An 18,939-nucleotide genomic window follows, 5' to 3' on the forward strand; every position below is an offset into this window, starting at 1 on the left:
AGTTCAAGGATGTTGCTTTTTCAAAATGGTGTCCAGAAAGAATAGAATAAGTGGTTAGAAAGAAATATCTATTCAGTTTTCTGGGCAATGTTAGAGGAAGAGATCCTGAACTGCAGGAGAAAGGAAATTCCAGGTTAGGGAGGCCTATATGGAAGAAAGCATATAACAGTGCAGAAGGGCATGGAGATATAAATATAGAATGTCAGTAAAAGTGTATGACTCATACTGCTGTAGTAGCACAGTGCAGAATTTATTTGCAGAAGTACAGAACAAAAACCCTATGGTATACTAGGATGCATTTGCAGATAGTTTTCCATAGCTGGTTAATGTTTTATGCATCCTGCTTTTTTAGAGGCATCACTAAATTGTGCTTTGATTTTCTTTTTTTTTTCTTTCTTCTTTTTGTTAGGACTTTTTTTTTTTAGATGAAGAGTTAAGTCCTCTATTGAACCTTGAATGCAGCAGTTCTGTTTGCTGGGTAGAGATGAGTTAGATTTGTTTTTAATCATGTAACTAAATTTAGCCAGCAATCTGCATTTTAAGGCATTGCTATTAAAAGTCTAAAAAGTGAGATATGTATCGTAGTTTGAATTTAAAATGAGCCAGAAGCACAGCTGGTGAGGCAGTCATGACTCTCTAATCATGAGTGGAGAGAAATGAGAAGGGAATTTTCTCATCTTGCAGGATGAATGCAAAGTGTGATAGGTACTTTAACATCTACTCCTGCCCCCACCCCACTTCCCCAGCTTTATTTCATGATCGCATGGACTTCACGACTTCCCTCTGCATTTTCTTTTCTGAGCCAAGATCATATATCTGTTTGATATCAGCAGTATGAACACAACTTTACAAGCATTAAACTTCTTACATTTTAATTTTTCTTTGAGTTTATTCAGAACTTTGTATGGTACTTCATGTTTCCAGTCTCTCCTCTAAAAGCAGAACAGCCTTTTTCCCCATCTAAAACCCAAACCCAGAGGCAGGACTTCCAAGGTAGGAAGACTGGAGAGTCTTGGAATTTGCCATACTAAAAAGTTATTTTTGTCCAATCTTTCAAAGTAGTGAAGCCTGCTATTAAGTATGTGAGTAATCCCGTTAACTGAACATTGCCCATCTTGAGACATAACTTGGTGTAACTATGGAAGCAAAAAAGCAGCAGCATACCTATTTTTTAATGAATGAAAGCCAAAGCTGTTTAGATGTTTAATGGTGTCCACAGACCTGATAAAGATTGGTCTGTTGGTAAAGTGCATGATAAACTTAACTTGCAGTTTCACATGATGTGCTGTCTCTAACCTATCATACAGAATATTAAATTGACTTAATACAGCACCGTCTTTAGCAATATTTGCTGTTGCCAAGCTCCCATTTCCCAAGGCTATTTTTCAGCCAGATATCGATTCCTTGGCTTGGTTTACCTTCCCCGTCACAAATAGTTCAAGCACAATGAAGGCTGGTGGTCTAGGGATGAGAACAACTATTTGGGTTCGAAGTTTCTCAGGTCATCTTCGTGTAAACTGTTGCCTAAGGAATTCTCAGTCTGTGCTGTGAACATTTTAGTCTGTGCTAAAAGGCCATCACAGTCCCCGTGTCCTCTCTTTGGAAAGTCTCGCACATCCTCATAGCTTTACCTGCCTAGCTGAGTATTTTCCATTACATTGCATTATCATATGAGTCATTGGATGCTTAATGTTTTGATATCTCCAGGAGGCTCTGAAAGGTGACTGGATGATGTTCCCGTATGCTGTATCTGTTTACGTTAATGCTGTGCAACAGAGTTCCTCCTGGTTGGATGAATTTTCTTTCATGATGAGGAATTGTCTTCCAGGCTGATTTCTTAAATTTCCTCTTTTTTTTTTTTTTTTTTAGCAATAGGAATGGGTCACAGTGAGAAGCCAGTTGTTTCCTGGATCATAGATGAGCCACTGATTCTATTGGTATGAAATCCCTTGGGTGTCTTGTTAGTTTGTCTTGCCCACATGCTTGTGGTTAAATTGATCACTAGATTTGGGGGCATTTGATATAGCTCAGAATGGCAGAAATTTTTGGCCCACTTGAAAAGTATAAAAGTTTTAACTAACAAATCCATAGCTATTGCAGGAGGACTGTTGATGGCTTTATGCTTCTCTTCCTGTGGCACTCATGGCTTTTTGTTGCAGGTTTAAACCTATTTATAGGGTGCTTGCAAAACCTTGTGAACTGCAGCATGTTGAGTAGATGCTCTGTGGACTATTCTGAACTAGCTATGTATTGCAACCTGTGATGGCAGAAGGCTGGAAATGGCTGTTGAAATGATCTCTAGTTTTCTATTGCCGACATCCCTGAAATGCTTTTGCTATTTTGTCTGAACTTTCCTGAAGAGGCGTGACCTCGATACTATGCATAGATTTGTGTTTTAGTGATACATTTTTAATAGCTATTATAAATGAATATGGCAAAAAATTCAGGACCATGCCCTATTATATAAAATTGCAGAAGTCTGTAAGGAGGTCACAGAAAGAAGGTGTGTTAAGAGATGTGGGCAACTCTGGTACACTGAACTCCTGTGTAAGAGGGTGAAGGGGCCATTTAAACCTTTGTCAGAGCAGATAATCCTGCTTTGTACTGAAACCATGCACAGGTACAGGTGTTAGACTGTAGGTGTGGTAGTGATGCCTGGTTTTCAGCTGCTGAATTAAAGTTGTCTTTAGCCAAGAAGGAATTAGGGATGGATGGATGAATGTCTTTTCTGTAAGGTTGCCCTGCACAAAGGCTGTTTCTAGGCCGATGAGGAAGTTTCTCAGAAGGGTTGAAGGACATTAGTGATTGTCCTGAAGGACAGCAGAGATCTGTAGTTGTGGGAGAAGTGTTGGTTTTCCCTGTGTGGGGCAGGGAGGAGGCAGAGGCATCCTCTAAATGTCAGTTTTTAATACCTGCTCCTGTGAATTTTCATGTGAAAGGAGGCATTAGGAATTTTATACAGAACTTCCTATTTCAAGTCTGAATGAGATTAAGCATTCAGTGAACATCCAGAGTTCATTTGAAAAGTAATTGTTAATGCAACCATGAATTGAGGTAATACTAGATGAAAAGGTTCATCTGGGCTTATGAAAGGATAGTTCAAAGCTTGTCTGGATACTGAATAGAGACTTCAAGGAGATAACGCTAGTGCAATCATGATATTATCTTAAAACAGGAAAATTGATATAAAGATGAATCTGAATCTAGTGAAAATAAGTAAATTTTAGTACTCCTATTTGTCTGTTGTGTTTTACTGAGAAACCAACCTGTTCTTAAAACTAAAATGCATTTTTGTTTTTTTTATTGCTAATTCTCTCCAAATACTTATGTGGCTGAGCAGATTGAATAAGAAAGTGCTAAAAGGGAAAAATGCCACACTCTACAGCCTCAGCAGCACCATAAAGCTGTAAGAGCTACAGTGTCAGGCAGGAAGCAGCTAGAAATGCTTTATGGAATGTTGCTGGATTTGCAATACTCCGAAGGTTGTGAACTTGTAATTTTGCGGCCATTCTTAACTCTGTACGCTTTGTGATAGTATAAGGACCAGAAGGATGACGTGAAGAAAATAGAGGAGCCTTTCTGATAGTGAGTTGCTAGTGTAGCGCTGCAAGCACTTGAATACGTACATACCTTCATCCGTATTCTGTGAGGGATGTGAGCATGTGTTTCAGATTATTTGCTGCTGTATGGATACTGATGCAGACTGCTGTGTTTACAGTTCAAAGAGCAGGAGGAAACAAGATCTGTAAGACCATGTAGAATCTCAAATGATGTAGCATACTGTTGTATGTACTATTTACTTGAGGGGCTGTTGGGAAGTTTTTCTTAAAAATCTTCTGGCCTCTGTCCTTTTCTTATAGCTCTCTGAACTCCTGTACTGTATGTTTCATTCAGGTTGTACACTGGAATGACACAGGATGTGTGAATTATATCTATTACTTCTTAATTCCAAATGGTATTGAACCCTTTGGCCTTTATTTGATGTATCATTTGCCTGCTGAAAAAAGGAACAGTTGCAATGAAGTAATCTGGGACAATGTGGATGTTCACAGTTAAGGAGTTGAAGTGCCTTTTGGAATTGGAGCCTCCGTGCTCACAACATGGCAAGATCAAGGTCTTAGGAAGCATTGTTAGTATCTTAGAAAAACTGGAAAAGGTTTCCAATGTTGTATGCATCTTCCTTTCACAAAAGTTGTAGAAATACCTCCTGCCTTTTGTGGCCTCTTAATGTATAGAGTCTGGTATGAAATATCTCATTTTCTGATGCCTCAGCTACTTCCATGCTTGATGTACTCTGTCCAGTTGACTCATCACTGTGTATGTTTTCTTCTAATTAAAATCTGTTCTATTCTAATATTAGACCAACACTCCTTGTTACATCACCCTTCATTCTCAAGTAATTCATCCTGCAACCTCCTTACTCTGTATGACTAACGTCTTTTTCTCAAATATTCTTAGAACATTTTAAAATACCATCTATATTATAAGCAGCACAGTAGCAATACCTCTCACTACAATTGCTTAATGCTTTCTGTCATAACTCAGTGCTTTCTTTTGCATAGGATTTTGAGGGGACTTTAGTCTTTTTGGTGGCATTTTCCATGCATTGGTGTTTGCCTCAGCCTGAAATTTCCACTTGAGACTGATTTTTTTTTTTTTTTTTTTTTAATAATTTGTTTTGGTTTTGTTTGCTGAAAATATAATCAGTACTTCATAGAGAAGACACTTCTAAATCAGCTTCTGTTAGGTCGTCTCACAGAAAAGACAGATCAATTTTTTTTAAAAGGATCCCTATGCAGATGTGTTCAGCTGAAAAATAGGAATGATTGACCATTAGCAGGAGACTGAGCATGGGAGGGGGAATGTTCACCAAGCAGGAGCAAGCCTGAGTAATGAATTTCTGCTGATTAGAAGTGAGACCTGAACTGATGAGCACTGAAAAGGAACTGGTTGCTTACCTAATATTTGGGCATTCAAGAAGTTCCTCCTAAAAGCAAAAATTAATTTATCTGGCTTTAATTTTTTTTTAATGTATGTTCTCTGTGTTTGCCTACCAATAACCACCTGAAACTTGTTTCCCTTATAGTGGCAAAAAGGAAAAAGTTAATGACAATAAATTCTGTTTGTAAACAGAAACAGTTTTAGTTCTAAAGGTTCTGTTTGGTTTTGCATGTGTAAGTAATACTGTGTTTGCTTCTCTAGTGAAAGAAAATAGAATTTGTGGATGGAAGGTGTTTTGTTGTAGCTAAGCATTATTGCTGTCTGGTTTTAATCCTTCACATATGCTTGCATTCTTCAGTTCCACTGAATTTACTGAAATGATGAGCATACTTCAAAGCCTTTGTAAGGCTGAGTAAAACCACTGCGATCATATTGTTTCCAGTTCTATTACTTCCATTTCAACTTGGTGTTACTGTTAAAATTTCAGTGTAGGGTCTCAAAAATTGATCCAATAACAGAATTGCAGAATGAACCATAAGGAGACCAATACCCACAGTGTAGAAGAAAAAAAAAGACCAAACTTGTATAGACCCTAGCACATGGAAGAGATACTAGATAGCAGAGAGGGGGACTTTTTCCAGTCATTGATAAAGACACAATAAGCAGCTGATGGCAACTGTAGACAAATTAATCCTGTTGCAGGTGATGGACTTGCTAGCCCTTAATTCATAAGAGGAAATTACGTATGCAGTTTAGTTTGACTTCAGAGTAGGTGGTTGTGGTGTTTTTGCTCTGATCTTGTAATCGGGGAAGCTGTAGACCACTGCACTTTTCTCCACCTTTCACAGGCCCTTGGCAGAGGGGGACAGAATTGCTTGCTTTGCACAGAACTTGCTCTAGCAGCTTTTCATCAAGATGGTGATTGTGTCAGCTGCTCCCTGGTTTCTGCTGGTTACTGACAGGGTGGGAAAATTATTTTCTTAGTGAGTAACTGGTCAGATGTGTGTTAGGACTTTAGATTGCCTTCATCTGAATCCAGACACCAGCAGCAGACAAGATTTGAGACAAGGTGGAGCAGCACCCTGATGTGATGATGCAAAGGATCATTTTTGTTATGAGTGGCTGGTGTTTCTTGTTCGTGTCTGGGTCCAGACAGAGCACCAGGTTTGATTGGGGAAAGAATTTTTTTCCCCAAAAGTCAGACTTGAGAGGAACCTCTACTGCCCCTGAGTACAGGATAGTGCTATAGGCTGTGTATGAGGATCTGGGTCTGTATTATCAAATACACTGCTTGCCTTTCCAGAGGCCTTGTGGGTTGCTGATGTTTTTGCCCGTGGCACTTGATGCTTTTGGCTTCTGAGAGGTGAAATGCTTTAGTTGAACTATGGTCCTTGGGATCAATGCAGCCATGTCTGGGTAGGGCTTGAGAGCCTGTGGTATATTAATGATCTAACTAGAGGTTACAGAAATTCTTTCTGGCTTTAAATTTCATAAAAACTCAGCTTCAGTTCTTTTAGTTTGATACAAAATAGAGCAGCCTGCTTGTCCTTTTCCAGTCCACTGATAGGGTTCTGGATAGGTGCAGTAACCTGGTCTGATGTAAAAGCCACAAGCTTAGTCTACATTTAAATTTGTTAGGTAACATACTGATGTAGGAGTCTTCTCGCAACATTTTTGCAGCTGCAGATGTTTTTATCTGAGATCTGTACAAATTGCAAAGTAAATATACTAGCTCCAGAGCAAGCATGTTTTTTAAACTGCAAATGTTTTTTTCCTAATCTCTGTAAGGTATACTGGTAGTTCTCTCAATGAAACTTGTTTTAATGCTTTAACCTAACAAAATGAAGCTATTATGTTGAAAGACCTCACTTGTATCAAAAGTAGTATATGACTGGTTTCAACTTTTCCCTGAACTGCTAGGAAGTTCCAAAGGAAGAAAACCTTTGTGCCCTTGAGAGAAAAGGACAAGTAGTTTTATCACTTAATTACTTCAGGGGAAGCATTATCAGTGAACTGAGAGAATACATCTGAAAAACTTGGAATGATCAGAGTAAAAGCTACCACTGCTAGCAGATTTCCAAGGAAAATGCATATACTTCTTGTGTATTTAAATATATGAAGTTAGAGGCTTCCACTTCATTTATGAGATACATTATCATCTTAAACTCCACAAACCAGCAGTGCCTACCTGTGTCCCCTTCAAGACAGTTTAACAGCACCCAAAGGAAAAGGGGGGTGTTCGGGTTTCCGAAGGTTTGTGTTATGGCATGTGTTAAGAAAAACCTCAGTTGTCATCTTTGGACAGTGTGACTGGTACCCCCTGCTCCTGACCCCTCTGTGGGATATGTCTGTACTGACTGACAAGGGGAGAAGTGTGTGTGTTTAAGCTGACTTGCTTGACTTGATGGTATTTTCCTCAAATCCACGTAATTTGGCTTACGACATGATGACCTGAGTTCAATTCTGGAGAGAAGTTTGAGGCTTGGCTGAAGTATGTACGTAACTCAAGGTCATTGCAGGCTTCCTTCTGGGCTGGAATGTGGGTTGCTGCTTCTAGTTAAATCCAAGTTGAGAACATACTGTTTATGCTTTGTGTATATAACTTTTTTAAATGGAAGCCCCGAAGAGACAGCTTTTCATGACTTATCTGTGGAGATCTAGTTACTTCATTAAGAAAATAAAGCTGTCAGTATGATTTTATTTTATTTTTTTTAAATATTAGGAACTGAAGGTAAAAAGCATTGCTTTATGAATGTTATCCATACTGGATAATGGACTTTTGGGTGTCAGTCCTGCAGCAGTATAATATATGGAGAGAAGGGTGATCTATATACTGCTGATTTCATTTAAAGTTATCTTTCCTTGGCCAATGTGTGATTCCTATGAAAACAAACTGGTGTATTTCCAGTGCTTAATGACAGCTGTGGTGGTGTTCCTGACTAACCAGTTGCTGTCCTGAGGGCTGTTACTCTGCTAACAGAAGTTGTGACAGAAGGTAACCCCTATCAGGAAAACATAAACTGTATGTTAGATACAGGACATGTAACGGATGTCTTTATGGCAAAGACTGGGTATAGAGAAGAATCTTTTATGTTTCAGAATAAGCTGTTTTGTGTGGGCTTCTGTTAAGCTAGAAATATGTCCTTTGTTTAACCAAAGTGTATATACTGTATGCAGAATGTCCAGGTTATGCAGCTTTACAGACATGGTTTCATTTTTAGCCCAGGCCACCCTACAGATGTTGTTCTGCTAGAAAACAAGTTAATGAAGTTTGAGTAACTGCATAGAATTACATGATAATATGTCTTTAGTTTCAATATTTTTAATTCTGCTCCCCAAAGTAAGTTTTTACTAGGTTTTTGAAGCTGTAGATGAGATGCATTAAGAAGTGGTGTTCTAGTTTTGAATTGGTATCCAGATGTTCCAGGAACCCAGTGAATAAGTAATCTTGAAATATGTTTTTTGTTTAGAAACTGGCAAGGTATTCACCTGGGGCAGAGCTGACTATGGGCAACTTGGAAGGCACGCAGTGGTTCCCGATGGGCAGGAGGTGTGCACAGCATCTGAACAACGCTTGGAGCTGTTGTGTAACATCCCTATTTCAGTGCCTTGCCTAAATGGAGCATCTCAGGTAAAGAAGAAAATTACCATTTTTTTTCCCCTGTTTTTTTTTTTTTTTTTTTGGGGGGGGGGGGGGGGGGGGGGGGGATGTGTTAAAATAATCAGAACAATTTCCTAATAGAACCCTTTCAAATGCTGCAGCACAAGCCCTCGCTGCTCTTCCTATAAGCTCAGAAGTTAATACGATTCAATTATTTCAAATTTCTTAAAAGGCTTTTGCATTCAGAAACTGATTTTTCCGTGGTGGAACCAGAGGTACCATTAGCAGAAGATGCCAAGCTCTCTCAGATATCAATGTATGCAGGACATAGTTGCACCTGTGATACAGCCTAACAGATGAGGTGGGACCCTGCCCAGTAGCAGAGCTACTTTTGTCTGAAGCCCTCTAACAGTTTAGCCAATGGCCTTTCTCTAGCCAATAAATAATAATGCTACAGCTTCTGGCTCAGGCTATCTAAGCATATAATGAATATTTCTGTACCTTATAACATCCTTGAGTGGTACTGGAGGTTTCCTTTTCATATGGCTAATTTGATACAAAATGATTTATCCTCAAGCATAAAGATGATCAGAAAGAAATCTTTACGCAAGTTGTTTGCTGTAGTGTGACACAATGTGCAACCTGTACTGCCTAGAAACCATTTTCTTGGCTTTTTAGTGGCTGAGAGGCAGCATATGGCAATTGGCCTGTTGGCAGGCAATGTGCAGATCCCATCTGAGCAGATAACCAGTGAAAAGGTATGCGTGTCCCTGTGGGGTAGCTGGCAGTCAAAGTGCAAGGGGTAAGTGCAGATTGACAGCTTCAGCTGCAATGTACGTACTGCATCTCTGCCTCCTGGTAGTCTTCCATGGTGAGACTTTTGTTAGAAGAGTCAGGCTCTACCCTTTCCCATCATCAGTGTTCTCTGGATGTGTGCACTCACGGATGTGAAGTGGAGCTTCAGAGCCTGGGATGCTGCACTAATGAGTAATTTGTTTAGTGTTGACTCCACTGAGTCTCAAAACAGCTTTCTTACTCATTTTGAGATGGGTGTCCCTGCTTTTGCCATTAGATATCTATGGAGAACACCATTGTTGAATCTGTTTCATGCTGTTTTTCATCTGTGCTTTGGGTAATGCTTCAAGTATGTAGTTCTGTCATTCCTCGTACAATACAAAGCCAAGGCAGCCATAGCTGTTGCACAGAGGAAGTTATGCTTGGCAGGATAAGTGATCCATGAAGGTGAAGGAAAGGGATACATTCAGATATATTGCTTGAAAAGGAAGAGAAAAACAATCTCATCTTCATTCTGCTGCCCTCATCGCTGTTCCTCCTTATAGACCCATGAGAGACCAGATTTGAGTGATTAGCAATGGCAGTGTTCTGGAGCAGGCATCATTCTTTGCAGAGCTAAGAGTATGAAGATGATTTAAGAGCGTGATCAAGAGCTAGCACCATTTGTACCCTAAGAGGAGCTGTGTTGAATAGAAAAGGAAAAAGCAGATAGTAAGAGCCTAACTTGCTTCACTTCAAGATTCAAAATAATGCCAGAGCTAGACTTTATACTTAAAAAAATACATTAAATTGCAGTGTTGTTGTGGTTTAGGCCCAGCTGACTGCTTGCTCACTCCTCCCCCCACCCCTGGTGGGATAGGGAAGAGAATCGGAAGAAAAATGTAAAAACTCATGGCTTGAGATAAGGACAGTTTAATAGGACAACACAAGGAGAGAAGAAATAATAATAACAATAATACTAACAAAACAGTATATGAAGCGAGTGATGCATGATGCAATGGCTCACCACCCGGAACCTGATGCCCAGCCTGTTCCCTCGCTGCAATCCCTCCTCCCCCTGGCCAGCTCCCTCAGTCATATGGTATGGAATATCCCCTTGGCTGGTTCTCATCAGCTATCCTGGCTATGCCCCCTCCCAGCTTCTTGTGAAAATTAACTCTATCCCAGCTGAACCCAGGACAAGTACGTAGGCTGTGTAGAGTGTGAGCTGTTTTTTGTTTACACAAAAGCTATACGTTTTTCCATTTGTTGTCATATGGAGATGAGGTTTGATTTGAGAGCTGATGAGTTCTTTTCCATGTTTACCTTGAATTAACAATTCCAATTTGCATGTTTAATGCAGAGAGCCAGTTTAATAGTTGAGTATTACAACTAATGATTTTTATCCACGGTCTATTTTTACAAATCACTTTTAGTAATTCAGCTGAATTTTTGGCAAAGTTGTGTCTGCTGATTGTCTCTGCACTTCAGTTAATGTTGTTAAAACCAAAATGGAGAAACTAATCTAAGGATTAGAGGACAATATAAAAGGCACACTGGTTTAGCTCAAGTACAGCACAGTAGATTTAACCTCCTCTGCTGTTCCTTGTCTCCGTGCCCCTGGCTTACCTGCTTTCTCCACCACAGGCCAGGGATTCTCCTTTCTCTGTGCTGAAATTGATACAATGTCTGTGTCTGTCTACCACTCCAGAACCTGATTTTTGAAGTGTTGTGAGTGATCTATTCCATTGTGAGTTTGACTTCGTCTGACAAACTCATTTAGAAACATTGACCTTGTGAAACATGAGCACTTTTTTTTTCTTTCAGCTGAAACAATGGAAGAACAAAAGCCTGAGTTTTAGATAGTTATCTACTAATCTGAGTATGTCTTCCTGGCAGCTTTAAAAGAGTGTGTGGACATCAGGTTCCTGGCTCTCATGTGTTTAAACTTTTTGAATAACATGACTGCAGGTCTATTTATTATTTTCTTCTCAGTGCTTTGGTGCATAACCACCATGGAATAGGATGAGGCACTGAAAAGAAACAAGGCTGTAGACAAAGTTAGTTGTGTGAGGCATTATGCATGCCGTGCTCTTGTGTTGTGTGGTGTCCTTGATTGGACCTCTTCAGAACATCTGACTCATCTGCTGCCTGATGTGCATTCATATCCACTGCTCTTCAGATGAAAGGACAATTAAATACAAATGGCCTGAAATATGATGAGCCTCTGTTTTTAGCAAATGCTACAAAGACCTGGTTTAATGTTTCTTCCTTGTCAAAGTGCTTTTCCAGTCTGTTTGATATTTTTGCTTTTAATAGCTATCGTTTTACTGTTTGTGGTATGTTCAGCATGTCATTTACATTGCAGCAAACATTTGCTGCAGCAATAAACAAGTGAGAAGTCATTGTGCAGTGCTGAATGTTTCTTGCTAAACTGGATGGAAGGGCTACAGTCATTTTGGTTATGCAGCATTGTTCACGTGGAGCCATGTTTTCATCATATCCTTTCTCTACTTAAAGCAAGCTGTGCTAGATTACAGTTTTCTGAGGAGGGATCTCTGAAATTTCAGTTAAGAAATTAAAAAAAATTGTGTCACACTGTCACTTTTGGGTTTTCTTGGGCTTAATTCTTTCCTCGGTTTTACATCACCCACCTTAGATCTTGATAGTGGATGTAGGGGCCAATTGTGTCAGGGAATGAAAATAAGTGATGGACTTGTGGCAACTTGTACCTGCTGTGTTTATCCTGATCCTACTGTGGTCCATAATTCCAGTGTGTACATTCATCCCAGTGTGTACATTTGTCCTGTGCAATGCAGATTGGTTTGGATCCTCCATATGGTTCCTTTTTTCAGGGAATGCCATTATGAATACTCATGGCCCTTTGCAGTCAAAGTTTATTGCCACTCTTTTCAGTGGCAGTTGCTGTAACGTCATTTTTGTTTAAGTATTTGAAAGGTAGCTTTGGTTTTAGTATATTCTTGTTTCCCTTTTTTCCCCATTCATATTGCAAAATATTAAGCATCTACCTACAAGACAAATCTAAGATACCTGCTATGATGATAATTAATTGGTTGATTCTTAGGTGACTGATAGGTTAATGTATAAGCATTGTTATTACCTTAACATATAAACACAATAATATTGAAAATGGAACCCTTTGGTTTACAAAAAATGACAACAGTTTTTGTATTTTTTGACTTCTCAGGAAAATTGTTAGAGGCCTCTTCGTAAGTAAAGCTGTAGTTGAGACTTTAAAGGGTATTAAAAGAAATAACCTGGTAGTATTATATGTACATCATCTCTGTGCTGTGTGTGTGGCTTTTGTATACTTAGTATACTTAGTTGTTTGACTGGGTACTGTACATATTTGTGGATATGTTCTTTATTCTGAATGGTCAAAACAAGAGGTTTACATTTTTGTGGGAGAGAAACAACAAACTGAACTTTCCTAAACCAGATTTTACTGCTCAGAGTTTGAGAATATATGTGTAGTAACTGATCCAAGAAGCTGCTTAAAAAAAACTGCTTTGGGTGTTAGGGCAGGAGGTAAATGCAAAAAAGTCTCTCTACTTTTCCAAGCTTAATAACTTTTAGATAATCCAAGGATGTAGTTCAATAGAACTGGTGGTGTGAAAAACAAACTTTCAGTAAACTCTGTTCCTTGTTCTTTGATTTGCCAGCTTGCCTCAAAACTCCTAACTGTGCAACAGAAACAGATGCGGGCCCTTGAAGAACTCATAGTAAAAGGTGGTTCTTACTTTGCAGTACTTATAGCTAATAATGAAAACAAACAAGGGATGGGAGTGGAAACAGAGAAATGATGTGACTTCAGGTGCCACAACAAGTCATCTGCAAAGCTGAGAAGAGAACCCAGGTGCTACATATTCCACTCCAGCCCTTTACTCATTAAGCTTTCTCTCTCGTGATATCACTAGAAGGGAAAGGTAGTTGATATCTGCATGTTCCAGACAGGTCAGATTACTATTTGTGTTATATTTCAGTTAGTGTGTGTTGCTTTCCCTAGATGTTTATTTAATGCTGTTAGATCTGTCCATCTAGTGATCCTTCATGAGGAGAGACCCCCATAGAAGGAGAGGTAAAGGCCAGCTCATCTTTTACTGAGGGGTTTGTGAGGTCCTTCTGGACCAATTAATTAAGTTATCCTCATTCTTAAGTTGAAGTGATGTGGACTTTCTCACTTGGTAAGCAAGTAGTGCAGTGGGGGTTTTTTTGTGTGTCATGAATTGGTGTATTTTACAAGTTGATCTTGATCTTTTGGTCCTTTGAGAAATAACATTGTTGAATTTTCCTTGAGTGGTGCAGGCTGGTTTTGTTATGCTGTTTTGCAGATGAAATGATAAAAATGGTAATGTAGACATGGTCCCTTTAATATTCTTGCAAGAGTGGAAATCAAGTTCTTGGCTTATCAATTCATTTTAAGTAACAATAAAGAAAATAAAGGCCATGGAGAAGTGGGTTCTGAGTACAACTCACTGTGCAAATAAGACGTTGCAATTAAGGATGAAAATAGAGACCAAATCGTTGAAATTATCATTGGGGGGGGGAAAAACCCCAAAGACGATGTATCAAAAGAAGGAAACTGCAGTCTGCATACGAAATACAGAAAGTCTGTGTTAGATTAGATGTGTTTGTGTGATCTGCATGCCCTGTGTAGGAGAATAACAGTAATCTTGGCAACACTGCAAGAAGATTGGGAGGAGTTTACAGGTATATCACAGGAAATGAGGAAATGGGATTTACTGCTTGGGTCAGTCAGTTCTCCCTGTCTTTCTCCTAGCAGGAAATTGAGAGCAGTAACAAACTGCTGAAATTCAAATGCAACTTTTAGTTAGGTAGCCATCCCATTTATTCTGTGCTTTTCTTATTCTATTAGGACATGACCGTGGCTTGTAAAGAATATGTTATGGCCTGGGTAGAGAGATATTTAACACTCATAGCAAAGTCATTTCTGGAAGTTAGGAATACCAGTGTGTTAGGCAACATAAGTTACTCTGGAAATATTAGTCTGCTCCATGAAAACCATAAGCTAGTCGCAATTTTATCATAAATAATTTGGTGAAGTGAAGCTCAGCTATTTAACACTAGGTGAGAGGATGGGGAACTTGACTTTCCTCTTCTCCTTGTGGTTATAAGCAGAGCCTACATCACCAACTCTAGGTGTGTAATTTTTGGAAAGCAAAGAGGAGATTATATTGGTTCCCAGCACTGTGCTTCCCATTACCCATACCAGTTTCTCTGCAGCTGGCATTGCAGAAAGGGAGATGGGAAATCAAATCACACCAAGTGAATGGCAAAGGAGAACTCCTGCCCTGTCTTGCATGCCAGAGAGCATATGCTCTGTGAGTACAGACTAGAGGTTTTCCAATTATCATTTTTGCAGATGAGGGTTGGTTTAAAATAACCAAAATTGCTCTGCTGGGGTTGTACTGTAGGACTGGAGTGGCAGCCAGGGGTCAAGCTGCTTTGTAATCTGTATGGGAGACCACGAAGGGTTGGTTTGCCTATAGTTTGGGTGAAGTGGGAGAGGACTGACATGGGATCAAGTCAGGAGCTGGAGACCCACCCAGCATGTGATGACTGAGGTGTTATAAGTGTGAGTGTGGGTGAAGTCTTAATCTTCATAACTCATAAATTCATTTTCCATTTATAGTGTGTTACAGTTAGAATTCTGAATTAATACCTCACTTGGAGATCTCTGAAAGTATCAGGGAAATGGAAGGAGACTAAAACTACTTGCAGCAGTATCCGTGGCTTGTGCAGACATGCATCAGCTGTCAGCCCTAATGATGACAAATTGGCAGCTGTATTTAATGAGCAATGAGTAGCAAAATGACTAATCTGAGTTATCTTGTTTGTAACTCTGTGACCTGCATATGCTCATAGTATATTCCTTAAATTAAAAATACTGACTGGGTGCCATCCTTCTGCATGGATTGTTCTAATAACAGTGCACCATGACTGCAACTCACTCTGAGCTCAGAGACAACTTGTGATCCAGCTCTTGGCTCCTCTGAAGTATTTCTTTGCAGCAACAAATGCCATGAACTTTCACTAGTGCCATTCACATGCATGATGCAGTTAATGCCTGCTAATCACCTGTGGGGAGTGCTGCAAAATTGCTTAAAAAATGTACTTGGTGTTAAGACAAAGTCTCTGAGCAGCAACCTTGGAAGTTGACAACTGTTAGTGCAGAAATCCAGTTCTGCCTCACTGACGTTTCAGTTGCCTTGTTCATCCATGAGGAGCCTAAACAGAAAGGTTTCAATGTAAAAGGTATCCTTCCTAGTTTAAGGTGAGTCAGGTCTAACCCAGGGTATGTGCATGGACATGTTCTAAATCCAAGTGAAAATATGGTTTGAAGCAAGAGGTTGGTGGAAAAGGCCCTAAAGCATGCAGTTTTTCATTCTCAGTATGTCATTAGAACTGTTACAGAGAAGGGATTAACAAATCAATGCAGGCTAAAATGAGAGAAAATCAATAAGAAACTGTAGTGAACTGGAACAAAGCTATCAATTTACAGAATTCTCTGCAAAGAAAACTCATTGGTACCTCCTTCCATGTATGGAAAAATAATGCAAAATCACTTGATGATTTAGGGTTAGATTAATTCTTTTTTTCACCTGGCTGACCCCAGAACTTCAGGTCAAGAAACTTCTGGTGCAAATGCTACTTATGTTTCCTTTTTCTGTTGTGTTGATGAATTTTATTGGCAGGTTCTATAACAGTGGAATCTTTAAAAAAAGGGGGTGGTGGGAATAGTCAAGGAGAAATATATCATTTAAGTTACCCTCAGGAATTTGATGGAATGCTTTCTTTCATTATTTACTTTTTTGTATTAGTAGAAGTGATTTCATTAGTTCTTCATTATTTTTTTTGTCTCCTTAAGAAGAGTGTTACTTCTGAAAAGTCACTCCTTAATAGGTAGTATGCATTATGTAGCTGGAAAATACGCTGGGCTACTGGGTAGTGTACTACAGATGAATGAGATGGGAGAGACCTTAGTGGTTCCAACTCTGTTTATTGAGTTGTTCCATTGGTCCTTTCAAATTCATTTGTCACTGTGGGTCCATAAACTCACTGAGGCAGTGCTGTTCTGGCCAGCACACAGACTGCTTCTCCCTGCTTTTAATTTAAGGATTTTGCATTTGGTTTGAACTTGGGTTATGCTTGTACTTTTATGCCACAGTGATGGTGTTTGTTTTCATTTGTCTGATGTTTCCAGCTTTCACTTATCAATGAGTCATTTAAGCTGTGAGCCCTGCCAGTCTTTCTGGCCTTGGTGCTTATGTTGTAAGTTATTGTAAAGCTACTTTTTAATGAAAGATTCAGAAAAGAGAGAAACTCATGTTTCTGCTGTGATGCTTAAAGTTGTTGCTATGCCATGGCACACAGCAAGTTTCAAAGACTGGTAGCCTGCTAAATTACAGGTACCTGTTTGTCCTCCCACCTGGTGGCTCATCTCCTTTGCCTTTTGGCTGCCTGGCCTCTAATTTAAACTGAAGTTGTCAAAGGCAGAAGCTCCCTCTGAACTCACTGAGTGTGTTTTACATTGTCTAATATAGCCTGTGCCTTTGCCCCAGCATTCAACCCACAGAACTTGTTGGTGAAAGCAGGAGGAGGGAGAAGAAAAAGTAAAAATTATGCATCTAATCCTGTGAGGACAAAAATGATAAGCTGTCTCCTGTTTTAAAACCTGCTTAAGGGTTTAGTCTTAGTCTCCTGTCAGTTGATTGCTGGGGTCTCTATAAATTCAATGTATATCACATATAATCAGATACCAGCAAAGATTGCTAAGATCTATGCTCCTGTTGATGCCTTGCACATTTTTTTTAAATCATAGAAAACCTTATAAAGAATTTAAAAAAATTTCATTATCAGGGAGAAAAAAATTTGATAGTTCCTTAGAGGTATGGTTCCAAAAATGCCAGCTTCTACATTTTGCCACTTCAGGTCCTATTTTCCCATTCCTCCTTCTCTTCCCAGGTGTAGAGCTAATGTAAACAATCCCTTCCTTGGTAACAAGTGCTTAGGGAGCCAGTAAGGAGTTCTTACGATATGTTTGTTTTTCCAGAACATTGTTTGGCATAATGTTTGTGCTCTTATGTGTTAAATTAACAAGCATTAAGTAGCCAGTTTTCCTACTGGTAATTGGCTCAGTGGAAATCCCTTCTGTCCAGCTTTCTTAAGTTGCCAAGGTTTACCTGCAGCCTCTACTGCTAGTTGATTTCACACTGTCCTGGTTTAACCCCAGCTGGCAACTAAGCACCACACAGCCACTCGCTTGCTCCCCCACAGTGGGATTGGGCAGAGAATTGGGGAAAAAATAAAAAGTAAAACTTGTGGGTTGAGATAAAGACAGTTTAATAGGATAGAAAGAAAGAAAATAATAATTATTATAATAATAATAAAATGACAATAATCATAATAAAAGAATTGGAATATACAAAACAAGTGATGCACAATGCAATTGCTCACCACTCACCGACTGATGCCCAGTTAGTTCCCGAGCAGCGATCCACCCCACCACGGCCAACTGCTGCCAGTTTATATACTGGGCATGACATCACATGGTATGGTGATGGTATGGAATATCCCTTTGGCCAGTTTGGGTCAGCTGTCCTGGCTGTGTCCCTCCCAAATTCTTGTGCCCCTTCCAGCCTTCTTGCTGGCTGGGCATGAGAAGCTGAAAAATCCTTGACTTGGTCTAAACACTGTTTAGCAACAACTGAAAACATCAGTGTGTTATCAACATTATTCTCAGACTAAATCCAAACATAACACTGTAAGAGCTACTAGGAAGAAAATTAACTCTATCCCAGCCGAAACCAGGACACACACTTTGAAAGTGTGAACTCATTCAAAGCCTTGAAAATCTGAGACCTTGGTTTATTTCTGTGGAAAGAAAAAGGGGAGGGGAAAAAAAAAAAAATGCCAGGCTCTGCTGGACCTCACAAGAGATTATGGGGAGAAGGGATGAAAGCCATCTAACAAACTTTGTCTAACAGGTTTCAGCCACTTTAATCCAGACAGAGATGATATGGTGTCTAACATTTGATTAAGTGCTATGACAAGATACGTTGCAGGTGCATATAACTATGCAATTCCTTTATGGCTTTTGTATATGCCAAGATGTAGTACTTTGTGTTTGTAAGTTCTTTAGTTCTTTGTTCTCTGTACAGATGCAAGCATAGGATATGATTTTTAATTCTTGAATTTTATTCCCTTCTCATGTCTTCTCTGTTTGATCCCCTGTTCTCATGGTTCTCATGGTTTTGTGGTGGTGGTGGTTTTTTGTTTTTTTGTTTTTTTTTTTTAATGTCTGGATGGAGGAAACCCCTTTTTCTTCTGTAGTTTTGGGAAAGGGTTTATGACTTAAATGCACAAAAGTAAATTCCAGAAATGGCAAACAGTGAATTGATTAATTTTTTCTTTGACTAATTGATCTGCTGCCGCTCCCTTTTTAGGATTTAAGCGCTACAAATAAAAGGTGAAGACATCCTGATTTTCCTAAAGATGCCTTACTCACTGTGGTAATGCAGTTAAAATGAAAAAAGGAGCACCCACTTTTAGAGCAAATAGCTGTGTATTTATAAAAATTT

General features: G+C 39.3%; 1 protein-coding gene across 17 annotated transcripts in view; it reads left to right on the plus strand.

The window, feature by feature from the left end:
• Positions 1 to 18,939, plus strand: part of SERGEF (secretion regulating guanine nucleotide exchange factor) — a 168,843-nt gene that overhangs the window by 31,579 nt on the left and 118,325 nt on the right. For 9 of the 17 annotated variants that reach the window (XM_030039613.1, XM_030039617.1, XM_030039614.1 and 6 more), the window contains one exon: positions 8,412 to 8,572. In XM_030039613.1, the coding sequence (XP_029895473.1) occupies positions 8,412 to 8,572 (161 nt within the window). The other 8 variants (XR_003926987.1, XR_003926988.2, XM_030039621.1 and 5 more) reach the window with 6 other exon arrangements.

This window comes from Aquila chrysaetos, chromosome 16 (assembly GCF_900496995.4).
Source record: "Aquila chrysaetos chrysaetos chromosome 16, bAquChr1.4, whole genome shotgun sequence".
In the NCBI taxonomy this organism is placed as follows: Eukaryota; Metazoa; Chordata; class Aves; order Accipitriformes; family Accipitridae; genus Aquila; species Aquila chrysaetos.